This window comes from Lagenorhynchus albirostris, chromosome 14 (assembly GCF_949774975.1).
Source record: "Lagenorhynchus albirostris chromosome 14, mLagAlb1.1, whole genome shotgun sequence".
NCBI lineage: Eukaryota > Metazoa > Chordata > Mammalia > Artiodactyla > Delphinidae > Lagenorhynchus > Lagenorhynchus albirostris.
In genome coordinates this window covers 61829131-61846397 of record NC_083108.1, presented here as the reverse complement: position 1 = coordinate 61846397, position 17267 = coordinate 61829131, and the positions used below count along the sequence as shown (strand labels likewise).

Genomic DNA, 17267 nt, shown 5'->3' with positions numbered 1-17267 from the left:
TAAGGCCCCCAGATAGTTCAGCCTCCCTGGAAGTTCTGGGATTCAGGGCCATGTTCACAGTAGCTGCCCTGAGTCTGTCCTTGGGTTCTGCCCCTCCCTACAATGAGGAACCTGGCCAGGCCTGGGAGACTCCTTGCCATTGGACCCGGCCCAGGCATTTCTGGACATGGCCCTCAGGGTGGAGTTTGGGGGCATTTGCCAAGCCCTCCGCACTGGCTGGGCTTGGAACTCCTCCCAGCAGCCCCTGATCCTGTCCACTGTTCTCTTCTGCCCTGGAAGCAATGAGTTCTTGGTGGCTGTGACAGCTCTGGTCTGCTTTGCCCTCCAGGAATCCCACCCAAAGGAGGAAGGTCACATGGTGCTCCCAGCAGGGGTTGACACAGAGGTGCTGATGGTTGGCCTAAGTCTGGGCTGGCCGCCAGACCACCAAGATGGGCACAGGCCCTGTGCAGAGAGCTAGGATGGAGGGGCTGAAGCTGAATCTGGGCAGCCGGCCGCGGGTGCCTCCTCCCCATGGCAATGCACTTCTCAACCTGCAGCCAGCTCTGCTGGAGCCCAGCACACATCCTGGATTTGCCCCTGTTCCCACTGCACTATTGGCAGAAAGGACGGAGTCAGTGTTGTATAGATGTCTAGCCATGTGAGGCGACCCAGAGATGGCCAAACCCTGGGAGGGCAGGTGGAAAACGCCCGTCCGGTGGTTCCTGGGGACCAGCCTCTTCTAGGCAAAGCCAGTAGCCTGGCAGCCCACCCTTAGCCCTACCTGCATCCCAAGACCCACACACACTGGCTAGGGTCAACCTGCATCTTCTGCTGGGGTCTACATCACAGCCCCTACTCTCCACCCCCACCCCCAGGCTCTATGGCTCAGCAGTGGCCCTTCTGACTACATATCTCACCTCCCTGGGTTGCAGTGAGCTGTGGCTGTTTCCCACCCAACGGGAAGGTGACCAGATGGCAGGAGGGACCTGAGAAATGGCCATGGGATCTTCGGGATCCCAGAGGCCAGCCCTGGAAGGTCCCCCCAGGAGCTTTTTGGGGAGAATTTGGTGGGTAGGTGGATGAATGGGGGCTGCAAAGCACAGGCGGTGACTGGACAAAGAACAGGACACAGGTGCGAGGGTATCCAAACCATTTACTAAGCGGACTCTTACCCCAACCCCCCAAGCTGTGAAGGAGGGCAGGGCCCCAGCCCCACACCCAGGATCCGGTTCCCGTAAGCCTTGCCTGGCGAGCTGCAGGGGTGAGACAGGGAGGTCCAGACCAAGTCTCTTGCCCCCACCCGGAGGCCAGCCTGCTGATGGAGTGAAGGCCAGTTATAAACGTCCCACCGGCAGCCGAGGCTGGGGCCCCTGGGCTCTCGGTCTGCCCCTCTGGAATCAGCAGGAGCCACTAGGGAGTGGGTGGCATCCAAGACCCTGACGGTCAGAGAGGGAGCGGCATCTCCAGTCCAGTGCCCACACGGCCGAAGGAACGCGCGCCCTACCCACGTCGGAGCCAGCACTGCACACAAAAAGAAACAGAGCGAGTCTTCCCAAGTGCGCGTCGCCTTGCGGGGCAGGGCGCAGCCCGGGGCCGGCTAGGAGGCCGGAGAGGACGGGCTGCGGACAGAGTCCGGTCCGTGCGCAGGACCCAGAGTTCCGCAGAGCCTGTGTGCCGCGGAGGCCGCCGTCCATGCGGGGCTCCCCTGGCCGGTCCTCCCGCTCGCGGCCCTGCCGCGCAAGCGCACTCAAACATAGTTCTTCTTGTCGTAGTCGCCGCTGGCCGTAGGCCGCCGCGGCGCCGAGTACTTGACCGGGAAGCCGAAGTCGGGGCGGCCGGCGCAGACCCAGGCGCCGCAGCACACGAGGCCGCCGCCGCACATGAGCAGCGCCGAGGCGGCCCAGCCGATGTAAAGCGCGGCGCCCAGCTCGTACTTCTGCGACATGGGCACGGTCGGGTCGTAGAACTCCCGGACCACGATGTTGGCGAACCAGCAGAGCGGCACGAGTGCCAGCAGCCCGCAGAGCGCGTAAAGCGCGCCGCCCGTGAGGGCCACGCGTGCCTTACCCGGGCCGGGGGCCACGCAGGTGGTGCACTGCGCGCCCGCCAGGGTCACAAAGAGCGCGACAAGCGCCAGGAGCACGGCGCCCACGGTGAGCGCCCGCGCCGCCTGCACCTCTGTGCTCAGCGCCAGCACCGAGTCGTACACCTTGCACTGCATGTGCCCTGTGCTCTGCACCACGCACGACATCCACAGCCCCTTCCAGGTGGTCTGCGCCGTCACGATGTTGTGGTCCAGGAAAGCGGTCACCTGCCACATGGGCAGCCCGCACGCCAGGATCAGGCCCACCCAGCCCACCAGGCACAACACCAGGCCGAGAATCTCCAGCGCCGCCGACCCCATGGCTGGAGACAAGACGGGCGCCCGACGGCCCGGGGCCTCCGGGCGCGCACAGCTTACTCCCTCCGATCCCGGGCCCAGCGGCACCACAGCACAGCCTCGGGTCTGCTGGCGCCTCTAGGGGGGCTTCCCATTTGAAGGTTCGGGGGGCGGACTATGACCCGCGGGCCCAGCCCCCCACCCTGAGCAGCCAATCCACGCCCAGGCCATCCGCCCGCAGCCAATCGCAGGCGCCCCCGGCAGCAGGAGTTAGAAAAACAACTGCGCGTGGGGGTAGCGGGTGGCGGGCGGCGGGAGGCGGGCGGCGCGGGGAACCGCGGGGCATCCGGTGGCGGCCCCGGACCCTCATCCGTCGTTGTCCTAATCGCTGCAGAGCCCGTTCCAAGCTGACCACGCTCCACGAACTACCTCCCTGTGCGCCCCCACCTCGCCGTTTCAGGAGCTGCATGACCCTGGGTCTGCACCGATTTCCCCGACACATCCTCGAACGAGCCAGTTGGTCCCTACCTCCCAGGCCAGCTCCACTCTTCCCTGGCCCCGGTCGGCGGGAGCCACTGCGCCGAGGGCCCCCGGGTTAGCCAAACACAGCTCGGCCTGTTCCTCCAGGAAGCTCTCCCTGGAGTCCAAGCCCAACACAGCCCCCTTCTCTGCACCCCGACCACTGTGGCCCTTCGAGTGCTGACACTGTCTCCCTCACAGGCCGAGAAGCCAGGAAGGCCTGTGCGGGTCAGGCCGGGGTTCCTGCTTTGTCCAAGGCCCTGCCCAGCGCCACCACGTCCCTGGGGCTTGCGGCTCCAGCACGAAGCAGAAAGAACGGGGCCTTCCCGTGGCCTCCGGAGACCCCCACTCTGCCCCTGCTGCCGGGGCTTCCCATACCTCCCAACCTTTGCACTGACTGCTCCTCTTCCGGAGATGCTGCCCATCCCCCATCCTTTGAGGCCCAGCTGAGGCGACACCGCGTCAGTAAATCCCCAGTGACCCAGCATACAGGCAATCCTCCCAGGAGCAGCCCGTGGCCCCAGGCTCTGCCACCTACTCCCTGCTCCAGGCCTCAGACAAGAGACAGAGAGAGAAACGCAGGGGCTGTACTCTGCCCTCCCACCAGCTGCAGTGCTACCCTGGCACCCCAGCCCCCAGGCCACCCTCCGGAAGCCAACATGGAGTTTCCTGACTGGGAGGAAGAGCCCCCATCCTCGCTGGAGGCGGGAGGCGAGGGATTTCCGGGCATTCTTCTGCACAATGGCCCAGCCATTTCTCCAAGGCCCACTGGGATGGACAGTGGGGCCCCCTGAGGCTCAGGTAGGGGCACTAGTCCCTTTCTGGCAGCCCCCTCCCCACTCCCTGTCAGCCCCTCTGTCTAAAGCAAAGTCTGTATTCTGCCCTGGAGTGGGGCTACCAGGACCCCCACTCCTTCCTCAGGTCCCAGGTGCCTGACTGCTAGCAGGGCCTCCCCAGAGAAGGCCTGCCTTTGAGGCTGGCCAAAGCCTGGGCGCCTCAACAGATCGGTCCTTCCTGGGCCTGGTTCCTTCTCCTCAGGTGGCTGAGATAATACCCTGTCGTCCAGCACGGGAGGCACCCAAGGCAAGTTTGCTGGGCCCTGTGGGATTGGGAGGACAATTTTACCCCTTCTTTCACTCCAGCCCCCTCGCTTCCTGCACAGATGGAGCTCCAAGGACCACTGCCTCCTCCCAGACACCCCTCACTCGCTGCTTCCCTCCTGTTGCAGACCTTTCTGGACGTCCCCTCCCCCATCCACTCCAGGGGGCCCAGCCCTACCACCCACCCACCCTTTCAATCCCACTTCCCTGTGGCCCAAGTCCAAGGACCTTGCCCAGGGTCCCCCCATGACACTCCACGCTGCTGTCTTCCCGGGTCAACTGCTGTGGCCTCCTCAGGCCGTCCAGGCCCCACCCTTGGCCACTGGGGCTGTTCTCCTCAGGGCAGCTGGGCATCGCAGCAGGCCCTGCTCCTGGGTCACACTCTGCCTGAAACCCTCTGTGGCCCGCACTGCCCATGGACGAAGCACTGACTTCTGCGAGCGGCCCAGGTGACATGGGCCAGCTGCACTGGGTCTGGCCAGTCCAGCAGCATACTCCACGTTCCATCCAGACTTGCCTCCCTCTGGGCCCTCAGACTGGTCTGTCTACACCCACGCCTCTTCTGCTTGCAGTATGTATCCCTTGGGCAGGGCCTGCATCTACTAGGTTGTGTTACCAAGGTCACTTCCTCTTGGATGCCTTCCTGCTCCCATCCCTCAGCCTTGCTCTCGAGGCCCAAGCTGGAGCTGCCCGTCTGCTCGCTGGTTGATCCCACCAGTATCCAGGAACGAGCCCCAGCACAGTGGCCGTCTTCATGCATCTGTCCTGGACAGGGGGCTGCCTGTGACCCATGCTGACCTCTGGCCACCTGCCACTCCTCCAGCACCTCAGAGCTGCAGCCAGCACAAGGTTCTCCCCATTTGCCTGCCCACCTGCGTCCCTCTCTCTGCCACTTTGGGCCCATCCTGGCCTGGCACCCTGGAGCAGCCCCTGTGAGTCCATGTCTCTTTGGGGACAGCCTCACAGTATCTTGGGGACTTGGTAGAAGGGCCTCAGTCCCCACCTCTCACAATCTGATTTCTACCCCGACACCACTGTGTTGGTTGTAGGCCTGGCCGCAGTTGAATCAGAGCTGCCACAGAGAGGCCCAGCCCCGACCTGCGGGGGCGTGAAGACTTGCCTGCCCTTCCTTCCACTCTCTAGAATCTCCTGGCCACCTACTATACACGGAGCATCGTGTCCGGGTAGAACACCCAGGGGGCTCCTGCCCTCAACCAGGGACTGGGAAGGGCTTTCAGGTATGCCCTTGGCTGTGAGGGAAAGAGATGGCAGAGTGACACCAAGTGATGAAGGCCTCTCTGAGGCGGTGATAGTTCAGCCCAAAACCAGGAAGAAGTTCCACACAAGAGCCCAGAGGCGGGAAAGGGCAGGAGACCGGCGGGGCTGGGGTGACGTGGTGGGCGCAGGCCTGCAGGCCAAGGGTCCAGGCTGGGCAGGGTGTGGATCCCTGATTTCTGGCGAGGGGCTCTTGGGCCAGCACGCCAGCCAAGGCCACCTGCTCATCTGCTGCTATTGTTCTGCTTTCCCAGGGGAAGTGCGGCAGGATCTCATTAATTGTGTGGGGGAAAGGCCTGAGTCGGCAGAAATCAGTTTATCTTGAGCAGCTGCCAGCTGACCCTGCACCACGGTGATCCGGTGACCTTCCAGGGACAATCTAAATTTAGGCTCCAGATTTCTGAGGACTGGGATTTGGGAAGCTCCTAGTTAATGGATTTCATTTTGGGGGAAGTGAGAAATAATGTCCCTTCTGTCTTTTGGCTTTGAAATAGTTAAGGATGTTTTCCTCAGGGTAGCAGCTGTTTGTGGAGCCTCTGAGCACAGAGCACTGCCTGTGCCCTTTCTTGGTGCAACCGGTGCCCCAGAGGCAGCTCCTCCAACATCGCCAGGCCTGCCCTGGGGCCCAAGGCGCCCTGCGTGGGAGGGGCATGGGTGCCTGTGCCGATGCCCAGAGTGCCCTTTGACAAAGAGCTGGTGAGTTCACAGTTCAGATGAGGGAACTGGGCTCTCCTTGCCTCTGTCCCACCATTGATGCAAAGCCCTCCGTGGTGGAGACTGCAAGGTTGAAGGGGAGGCAGTCATCAATCCTGAGTCCTCTGCTGCCATTCCTGAGCACCCTCCAGGTTCCTGAGACAGCCTCCCTGGCTCCCTTGACCTTCACAGCTCATCTGATGTCAGTTTGGTCCTCAGAGCGGGCACCACTGGCTGGCTGGCAGAACAGGAGGGCACTGTTGCTTAGCCTTCCCCAGTGGTAGGGGAGTGTGGGGGGCAGAGGGCTCTGGTTGACAAGAAACCCAGGGTCTTGTAGACCCCTGTGCCCTCATGGATCGCACCAGATGGTGGTCTCTGTGTGATTTCCTGGAGGCCAGCAAAGGCTCTGTGTAATGGCAATAGTGGCCCCAGGAGCCCAAGGCAGCCCTCACCCCACACCCTCCACCCCTCATATCTGCACTGCCTCTGTGGCCTCTCTGTCCACCTTCTCTCCCCCACCTGTCCCTTCACAGATTCAGTCCTTCTCTGCATGCTGCATTTTGCAACAATTTTATACTTTCACTTAAAATCAGTAGAGTCATTCTGGATCCTCCTTTTTCATTTAGCATCATATTGTAAACATGTCCCTACTCTGTTAAAAAACACCCTCATGATTATCATTGTTTCTAACTGCCTTGGGAGCTGGAGAGCCAGGATGGAATCATCTATCTCCCTGACTCCTGAGAGTGGGTGGTGACCAAGGCAATCTGTTCCAAGGTTCCGTAAAATGGGGATGGTAATGGGCTCAACATCAAAGGGCTGCCAAGGAGCTTAGTGGACAGCAATTCCTGGCTCAAGGTGGATGCTGGATTAACATTTACGGTGATGATCATCCTGGTAATTATTCAACCATCCCTCAAGACATAGTTTCATAAGTGATAATTTTCTATTATAAATAATGCTGCTATGAATGGCATTATTCATGAGCCTTGGTATTTCGGGTAATTGCCTCAGGAAAAACTCCTCAAAGTAGCATTTCTGGCTCACACCCTAGAGGGTGTGTCCCTTAGACGCCTTATCTGAGTACGCATTTTCACTGCCTGTCATTAGCTCTAGGTAGTCACAGTTTTTAAAGTTTACTAATTGGATAGGTAGAAGATGGCACCTTACTTTAATTGGCATTTCTTCACAAGTAATGAAGTTAAAGTTTTTTCCAATTAATACTGCTCATTTTTATTTCCTCTTTGGTGAACTGTCTATGTATCCACATAGAGCCTTGGTGTTTTCTCACTTTATATGTTAGAAACATTACTTGCTATCATATATATGGCATATACTTTTTGCTGTTTCCTACTTAACCTATTAACAATTTTTTTCAAAATGTTATAGAAGTTTGAATTTTTGAGTATTCAAATCTATTAAGGTTTTCCCTATGAGATTTCAATCTTTATCTTTAGCCATCAAAAAGTCTTTCTATATACAGAAAATACAAATTAAGTTATGATTTCTTATAGTTTTCTTCTCTGTCTCCTCATGTCAAAGAGGGTTTCTGATTCTGACCAAGATGAATAGGACCAACTGCAGATAGAGTTTTGCTCAAGAGCAAAAAGCGGGGGAGGGCATAGGAAAGAATCAATAAATTTAAAGATGGGGGCTTCCCTGGTGGCGCAGTGGTTGAGAGTCCACCTGCCAATGCAGGGGACGCGGGTTCGTGCCCCGGTCCGGGAGGATCCCACATGCCGCGGAGCAGCTGGGCCCGTGAGCCATGGCGGCTGAGCCTGCGTGTCCGGAGCCTGTGCTCCACAATGGGAGAGGCCACAACAGTGAGAGGCCCACGTACCGCAAAAAAAAAAAAAAAAAAAAAAAAAAAAAAATTAAAGATAGGACAATAGGATTATTCCATCTGAACAAGATTTAAAAAAAAAAAGAACAGAACTTCAGGAAATGTGGGATCATAACAAAAGGTCTGACATCTATGTCATTAGAGTACCAAAAGAAGAGAAGAAAAAGGCTGGGGATAAAAAAGTACCCAAAGAAATAATAACTGGAAATTTCCTAAGTTTAGGAAGAAGAAAAGAAAAAACATACAGATTCAAGATGTTGCCAGAACTCCAAACAGAATAAATCCTAAGAAATCCACACCAAGACACATTGTAATTAAACTTTTGAAAACCAAAGACAAAGAAAAATACTGAAAGGAGCCAGAAAATAAGGACATCTCACCAATAGGGGAAAAACAAAACAAATGACAGAATTTCTCATCAGAAACCATGGAGACCAGAGAACATAGCACCTTTTTTTAAGCACTAGAAGGAAAAGAAAATGTCAACCCAGAATTCTGTATCTAGTGAATATATTCTTCAGGGATGAAGTGGAAATAAATATATTCTCAGATGAAGGAAAACTAAGAGAATGTCACCAGCAGATGTACACTAAAAGAAGGGCTAAAGGATGTTATTTAAACAGAAAGGAAACGATAAAAGGAGGAATCTTTGGACATCAAAAAGGAAGAAAGAATATGACAAGCAAAATGTTGGTAAACACAGAAGAAGGAGACTTTCCTTCTCCTTTTGAGTTTTCTAACTTATGTTTGATGGTTGGAGCAAAAATGATTACACTGCCTAAAGTGGTTCTCAGGGTGTGTAGAGGAAATATCTAAGATAATTGTATTATAAATAGGAAAGGGTAATGGGACATAAAGGGAGGTAAGGTTTCTATACTTCATTCCAACTGGTAAACTGTTGACATCAGTAGACTTTGATGAGTTATCTGTATAAAGTGTAATCCTAGAGCAACCACTAAAAACTTTACAAAGAGGTACACTGAAAAACACTATAGATAATTCAAACAGAACTCTGAAAGATGTTCAAGTAAGCCACAGGAAGCCAGGAAAAGGGAAACAGAGAAACAGAGAGAAAGAGAATACACAGAAAACAAAGTGGCAGACTTAAACCTTACCATATCAATAATTACATTAAATGTAAGTGGTCTAAATACAGCAGTTAAACAACAAAGGTTGGTAGAGTGCACCAAAAAAATTACCCAAATATATGCTATTTAAAAGAAACTCAGTTCAAATCGAATGACATATGTAGGCTGAAAGCAAAAGTATAGAAAAAGATATACTATGCAAACACTAATCAAATAAATAGAGCAGTGGCTATATTAATATCAGATAAAGTACACTTCATTAAGAAAATTACCAGGGACAGAGACACTACATAATGATAAAAGGGCCAATCCACCAAGAAGGCATAGCAATCCTAAATGTGTACACACCAAGGGACAGAGCTGCAAAATATGGGAAGCAAAACCTCATAAAATTGAATGCAGAAATAGACAAATTGACAATTATAGTTGAGGCTTCAACACTCTTCTCTCAACAACTGAGAGAATAAATAGACAAAAAATCACCAAGAAGATATAACTTAACAACACCATCAAACAACAGGATCCAATCAAAATTTATATAACACTACCCAACAACAGCAGAATACACATTCTTTTCATGTGCCCAGAGAACCTATACCAGATAGACCATATCCTGAGCCACAAAAAACCCTCAAAATCAGTGAAAGTAAAAGTTGCTTCTTTAAAAACTCAACAATATTAACATGCTTTTACCTAAACTGACCTTAAAAACGTTACTAAAATCAGAAATGAAAGAAGAGGTATCGCTAATAATATCTCACTAACAGTAAAAGTGATTTTAAGGGAATACAATGAACAATTGTATGCCAACAAAGTAGATAACCAAGATGAAATGGGCAAATTCCTACAAACAAAAACTACCAAACATGACTTAAGAAGAAATAAATCTGAATAGATCTATAACAAGTAAAGAGATTGAGTTAGTAATTTTAAAGATTTCCAACAAAGAAAAGTCCAGGATCAGATGGCCTCACTGGTAAACTATACCAAATGTTTAAAGTAAAGAAAAACTAATACCAATCAATCTTAAACTCTTACAAAAAAATAGAAGAGGGCGGCACACTTCCTAACTCACTCTATGAGGCCAGAACTGCCCTGATCCAAAGTCAGACAAAGACTTCACAAGAAAACTAAAACCAATAATGCCTGTGAATACAGATGCAAAAAAACTTAACAATATACTAGTAAACCAAATCCAGCAACACATATAAAAAATACATGACCAAATGGGATTTATTCCAGGAATGCAAAATCAGTTTAATAAGCAAAAATCAATCAAAGTAGCATACCAAAATACTTAGATGTAAATCTAACAAAATATGTACAGGAGTTATATGCTGAAAACTATAAAACACTGATGAAAGGAATCAAAAAACATCTAAATAAACGGAGAGGCATTCCATGTTCATGGATTGGAAGACGTTATGTGATAAAGAATAATGAATAATGCACTTATTCATTATTCATTATAATAATGTATAGTGAATAATGCACTTCCCTTCAAAATCCCAGGAAGATTTTTTATAGGTCTAGATTATTCTGAAATGTATATGGAGAGGAAAAGGAATTAGAATAGCTAAGACAATTCTGAAAAAGAAGAATAAAGTGGGAAGAATCACACTATCTGATTTTAAAACTTATATAGATATTAATACTGCTTACAGGGGACAGAGACATTGTTCAATGGTGCTGAGAACCCAGAAACAGCCCCACACGAGTACAACTGATTTTTGACAAGCATGCAAAAGCAAGTCAATGATCCAAAAGAAAATTGAAAGCAGGGACTGAAACAGATATTTGTACACCAACATTCATAGCAGCATTATTCACAACAGCCAAAAGGTGGAAACAACCCAAATATCCGCTGATGGATGAATGATAAACAGGTTGTATATCCATACAATGGAATATTAGCCTTAAATAGGAAGGAAATTCTAACACATGCTACAACATGGATCAACCTTGAAGACATTATGTTAAGTGAAATAAGCCAGACACAAAAGCACAAGTACTGTATGATTCCACTAACATGAAGTTCCTAGAGTAGTCAAATTCATAGAGACAGAAAGTAGACTAGTGGGTGCCAGGGGGCTGGAGGAGGAGGGGATGGGGAGTTATTGTTTAATGGGTACAGAGTTTCAGTTTGGGATAATGAAAATGTTCTGAAGATGGATGGTGGTGATGGATGCACAATAATATGACACACTTAATGCCACCGAATTGTAAAAATGGCTGAAATGCTAAATTCTATGGGATGCACATTTTACCACAAAAAAGACAACTCAATGGAGGAAAGATAATTTTTTCAACAAATACGCTAAAGCAATTAGATATCAATAGAAAAAAACATCAACCTCAACCAAAACCTCACATCATTAAACAAAAATCTCAAAATGAATCCTAGATTTAAATGTAAAATGTAAAACTATAGAACTTTTAGAAGATAACTTGGAAGAAAGTCTTCAGGACATAGACATGACACCAAAAGCAGGATCATAAAAGGAGAAAATCATCAATTTAACCTTATCAAAATTAATTTTTGCTTTGTAAAAGACACTTTTTAAAGGATGAAAAGGTACACACTGGGAGAAAATATTTGCTCATGGATTAAAATGCCTAGAGTAGTAATGGCCCATAAGAAGTGCCACAGATACTATTTTTACTATATTACCAGGTTGCAGTTCTTTTATTAGATTTATTCCTGGATTCTTTATATTTTTGTTGCTATTTTAAAATCTTTTTAAAATTGCATTTTCTAACTGATTTTTGCTATTGTATAGAAATGCAAATGAATTTTGCTTTAAATCCAGCAACCTTATCTAATTCTAATAGTTTATTTGTAGATGCCTTTGGGGTTTCCACATAGATTATCATTATCATGTGTAAATAATGAGTGTGTGTTTTTCTTTCTAACTCTTCATATTTTTATTTCATTTTCTCATTTCACTGCACTGGTTAGGATATCCAGTAGCACATCATATAGAAGCCTTCATCATGGGCATCATGTAAAGTTTCTGATCTCACAGAGAATGCTTTCACTGTTAATGTTGTCTACTATATATTAGTAGATGTACTTTACTCTATTAGCTTCAATTCCTATTTTTGTTTTTTATTACGAAAGTTTAATTTCATCAGGTTTTTTTTTGGCTACATCTATTGAAATAATTCTGTGGTTTTTCTCTTTTAATCTGTTAATATGGTGATTTACTTCAAGTAATTTTATAATGTTACACCAATCATGCTTTTTTTTTTTTTTTTTGGGCTGTGTTGGGTCTTTTTTGCTGCACGCAGGCTTTCTCTAGTTGTGGCGAGCAGGAGCTACTCTTTGTTGCGGTGCACAGGCTTCTCATTGCGGTGGTTTCTCTTTTTGCGGAGCATGGGCTCTAGGCATGCGGGCTTCAGTAGTTGTGGCTCGTGGGTTCTAGAGCACAGACTCAGTAGTTGTGGCGCACGGGCTTAGCTGCTCCCCGGCATGTGGGATCTTCCCGGACCAGGGCTCGAACCCATGTCCCCTGCATTGGCAGGAGGATTCTTAACCACTGCGCCACCAGGGAAACCCAATCATGCATTTTTGAGATAAACCCAACTTGGCCATGAGAAATTATCTTTTGGATCCATTATTGGATTCAGTTTGCATCAGTGTTTATGAGTGAGATTTACTGGTAATTTTATTCTTGTTCTACTCTTGTTCAGTTTGCATATCAAGGTTATATCAGCCTTGTAGAAATGAGGTGCGAGTTTCCTATTTTTCTATTCTCCAAAATAATTTGTACAAGATTGGAATCATCTGTTTCTTGAAAGGTAGAATTTGCTTGCAAAGGCTTTTATTTCTTTTTCCATGTTTAAAAACATTTTAAAAATTGAATTATAGTTGATTCACAATGTTGTATTGAATTATAGTTGATTAACAATGTTGATTTACAATGCTAGTGTACAGCAAAGTGATTTAGATACACACACATATATAATCTTTTTCATATTCTTTTTCCACCATGGTTTATTACAGGATATTCAATATAGTTCCCTGTGCTATACAGTAGGACCTCATTGTTTATCTAGTTTATGTATAGTAGTTTATATCCACTAATCCCAAACTCCTAATTTATCCCTCCCCCACCCCTTTTCCCCTTTGGTAACCATCAATTTGTTTTCTATGTCTGTGAGTCTGTTTCTGTTTTGTGAATAAGTTCATTTGTATCGTATTTTAGATACCACATATAAGTGGTACCATATGGTATTTGTCTTTCTCTGTCTTACTTCACTTAGTATGATAATATCCATCCATGTTTCTGCAAATGCCATTATTTCATTATTTTTTATGGCTAAGTAGTATTCCATCGTGTATCTAGGTACCACATCTTCTTTATCCATTCATCTGTTGATTGACATTTATGCTGCTTCCATGTCTTGGCTACTGTAAATAATGCTTGCAAAGCTTTTAAAACATTTGTGAGGGGAGGGGCAGATTTTTAATCACTGATTACATTTCTTTAATTGTAAGACAATCCAGGTTTTTAAAATTTCTTTTGGATTCCATTCTGGAAAACTGTTTTCCCAAGAAATGACTCATTTCATCTGTTTTCAAATTTGTTGCCATGAGGTTGATAAATAGCCTCTTATATTTCTGTTCACTTACTGGGGCATCTATGGTGAGATCTCCCTTCCTAGTGTTTTGTTTGTGCCTCCTCTTTTTCTTGTGAATATTACCAGAGCCTGGCTTTGTTTTTGTATTTCCCACAAGCCACCTTTGGTCTTTTCTGCCTTAAACTGTACTGCACCTGATGTTGACATAACCCACAAGTTCACTCTTGGTTAGTCTTTTCTCCCTTGACTTTCAATGTTGTGTTTCTTTGTTTTAGGAGGGTTTCTTGTAATTGCAGAAACGTGAGTTATTTTTCATACAATGTGACAATCTTTTTAGCTAGAGTGTTTGGTCCCTTTACATTTTTTGTGATTACAAGTATGCTTGTATTTATTTGTAACAGCTATGTCCAGCTCCCCCTGCCCACTCTCCTCCTTCCTTTCCGTTTTCTTTTGGATTAACTTTTTAATTAATTAATTTATTTATCTATTTATTTTTGGATGCATTGGGTCTTCGCTGCTGTGCGTGGGCTTTCTCTAGTTGCGGCGAGCAAGGGCTACTTACTCTTGGTTGCAATGTGCGGGCTTCTCATTGCGGTGGCTTCTCTTGTCACGGAGTACAGACTCTAGGTGCGCGGGCTTCAGTAGTTGTGGCATATGGGCTTAGTTGCTCCGCGGTATGTGGGATCTTCCTGGACCAGGGCTCAAACCCGTGTCCCCTGCACTGGCAGGCATATTCTTAACCACTGTGCCACCAGGGAAGTCCCTGGATTAACTTTTGTCTTTTTCTTAATTCCTTTTTACCTTTTCAGAAATTATACCTTCTGGACCTATTTAGGCAGTCACCTTCTAAAAGTAATAACCTCTAAAGTTAATATCTTTGCCCTTCTCCCCACAACACTGAAACCTTAGAATGTTTAACCTGTCACCTGCTGCCAGCTCCCATGCTATTGTTATTGGTGCCCTGCGGTTATTTCAAACACTCAGTACTGGTGTGCAGGGCCCACCCCAGAGGATGCCCCCACCTCTTGCCTCCTCAGGCAGTGGCCGCACCCAGCTTGCTAGGTGGAAAGCCAAGGGCAGGAAGCGGCCGTGAACATAGGCCGGCACCCCTGCTGCTCCCAGGAGCCAGTCCTCAGATCCTATCTCAAGCTCATGCTGGCTTAGTCAAGCCCTCAGGAGTTGGCATCCAGGCCAGCACTGGTCCAAACAAGGAGTGGGTCAGAGCTGAACATCCAGGCCCAGGCTGACCGCACCAAGGACACAGGGAGGTGCTCAGAGCCCACAGCCCTTCCCAGGAGGCTGGCAGGGCCTGTAGCCTATGAATTTACCCCTCAGCTGCCCTGGTTGCCCCCTGCAGACACCCCCTTCTTTTCACACTTTCACTGAATACGCATGAGCTGGGAATGTCCCAGCTGGGCCTCCCTGCAGCAAACGGTGGCCCAAAAAATGTCCACAACAAGGATGTTGCCTCAGACAGTGCCTCCTGCTCTCATTCCCCACAGACCAAGGGATGGGGATGCAGAAGAGCCAAGCAGAGGGACATAGCACCTACCCAGGAGGCTGGAGGCTGTGGAGAGGAGCTGCCCCTTACATAGGTCTAGAGGAAAGACAGGAGTTCACCAGGGCGAAAGTGGGATCAGGCATTCTGGGAAAGACGCGCCCATGGGCAAGAGCAGTAACAAACACCAGCAGGGCATGGGGTATGGAAGGACAACAGTAGGACAAGGAGGGACCCATGCAACTGGGCTCTGGCTGGCTGGTGTCTTGAAGAGAGCTCCTGGGAATGGAGCTAAGAAGTAAGAGAAGCCACCATTCCAACAGGCACATGGTCATGTCTGGCTGCCAGGATGGGTGAAGTATGGTCCTGCAGCTGGGTGGCCACAGACTCAGCAGAACCCAGAGCCTCCTATTCCCAGGGGAAGGGACCATCCCTGCCACATGCCGAGTTCTGAGGGCCCACAAGCCAGGGCCTGCAAGGTGGAACTGAGTCAGAGATGCTAGGCCGAGGTTGGGATTCAAGGGAGCAGACAGAGCCCATCCCCGTCCCCCCGCCCTCCCCTACAGAGCGTCCCACTGCACATACCAGTAAAGACTTTGAGAGCTAATAAACACGTGGCAATACAGAAACAATAAAGAATGTCATCAGTGGGCCAGGAATTTTGAGAGGCTTTTAGGAGTTTGTGGAAGAGAAGAAGGAGATAGGGTGAGACACTGGGACCAACCAGGGCTGAGGGAAAAGCCAACCCTGCGTGCAGACGAGGAGCCTCAGCCGGGGGAGGAGGCTGCAGCCTCCAGCTGTCACCCTGGGTGCCACTTTGTCCCCAAAGGGCCCACTGAGGCGGGCTGGGGCAGGAGGAGGTAGATGAGGAGGTAGTTCCATTCCCAGGAGCTCTCTTCAAGACACCTCTGAAAACACGAACCCTCCTCCAAGTAGCTGAGGGGGGAGAAAGGCAGGTCCTGCCAGGAGAGAACCCAAGCGGGGTCAGTTAAAGGCCTCCTGGTGCCCCTGGGGTGTCAGGGTACAGACAAAGAAACAGGCCTCTCACACACCTGACAAGGGTACACGTTGGTACAACCACTGCAGGAAATAGTTTGCCGTTACCTCAAAAAGTTGAATGAGCATCATCCCATGAGCCAGAGGGAAAAGTGTCCACATGCACTGGGTACATGTGGCAGCCAATAGTCAGCATCAACTACCAGAGATGGAGGGAGGGAGCTCCCGATGTGACTCCAGCACCCATGACCGCGTGCAAGGACCTGAGCAGGAACCACCCTGCTGAGCTCAGTCAACCCAGCACTTGAGAAAGAAGAATAGAATGGCCCTTGTTTCAGCCCACTGAGGTTTGGGGTGTTTGTTATGAAGAGACAGAAAACCAGATTTCATTTCTATAATGGTTAAAAGTAGGCAAAATAAAACCATATTGTTCAGGAATAAATATACAGGTGGTAAAACTAAAAAGAAGAACAAAGAAATGATTACCACGAGAGTGAGGATAACCTTTATCTCTAGAGAGAGGTGAGTGGAAAGGATATATGGAGCTTCTGAGGCGATATCTAGGGGTGACTATGTGAATGTTTGCTATAGAATCATTTGTGAAGCTGTATGTAATGATATCTTTCACAATAAAAAGACGTGTGTGTATTTTAAGAAAGGCTAAAAGAAAGTACTCAGGTTTGGATGATGTGGGTGCAGCATCTGCCAGCAGCTCCCACGTGCATCCTACAGAACAGCCTGGCTTCAACAGGACCCCCACTGCCCACACACCCTCCCACGCAGGGCCAAGCCCCTGGGAGCAGCAGACCAGTGTGCCCAAGACCAAAATGCATGCCAGTCGCCAGGAAACCCCAGATGGAAGCCAGCTAATGAGAGAACAAAGGCAAGCATTAGAAACCTTGACAATGTGAAATAATAGCAAAGCCCTGGGAACAAACCTATTTTCTGTCTCTATGAATGTGCCTTTCTGGACATTTCACATCAATGGAATCATACGATACGTGGCCTTTAGCGTCTGGCTTCTTCCACTTTGCATAACATTTTCTAGGTTCATCCATTTTGTAGCCTGTGTTAGTACTTCACTCCTTTTTATGACTGAATAGTATTCTGTTGTATGGATAGGTCACATTTTGTTTATCCATTCATCACCTGATGAACATTTGGGTTGTTTACACTTTTTGGTTACTATGAATAAAGCTGCTATGAACATTTGTATACAAGTTTTTGTGTGGGCATATTGTTTCATTTCTCTTGAGTACCTAAATGTGGAATTGCTGGGTCATATGGTAATACTATGTTTAACTTTTTA

The 17267-nt window shown here is 48.7% G+C and overlaps 1 protein-coding gene across 1 annotated transcript; it reads right to left on the bottom strand.

The window, feature by feature from the left end:
- Nucleotides 1-1118: 1118 nt before the first annotated feature.
- On the bottom strand, nt 1119-2617 carry CLDN5 (claudin 5). The gene has a single exon (XM_060121312.1). The coding sequence runs from the start codon at nt 2384-2386 to the stop codon at nt 1730-1732; it is 657 nt and encodes a 218-aa protein (XP_059977295.1). The 5' UTR covers nt 2387-2617; the 3' UTR covers nt 1119-1729.
- Between the last annotated feature and the right edge of the window lie 14650 nt (nt 2618-17267).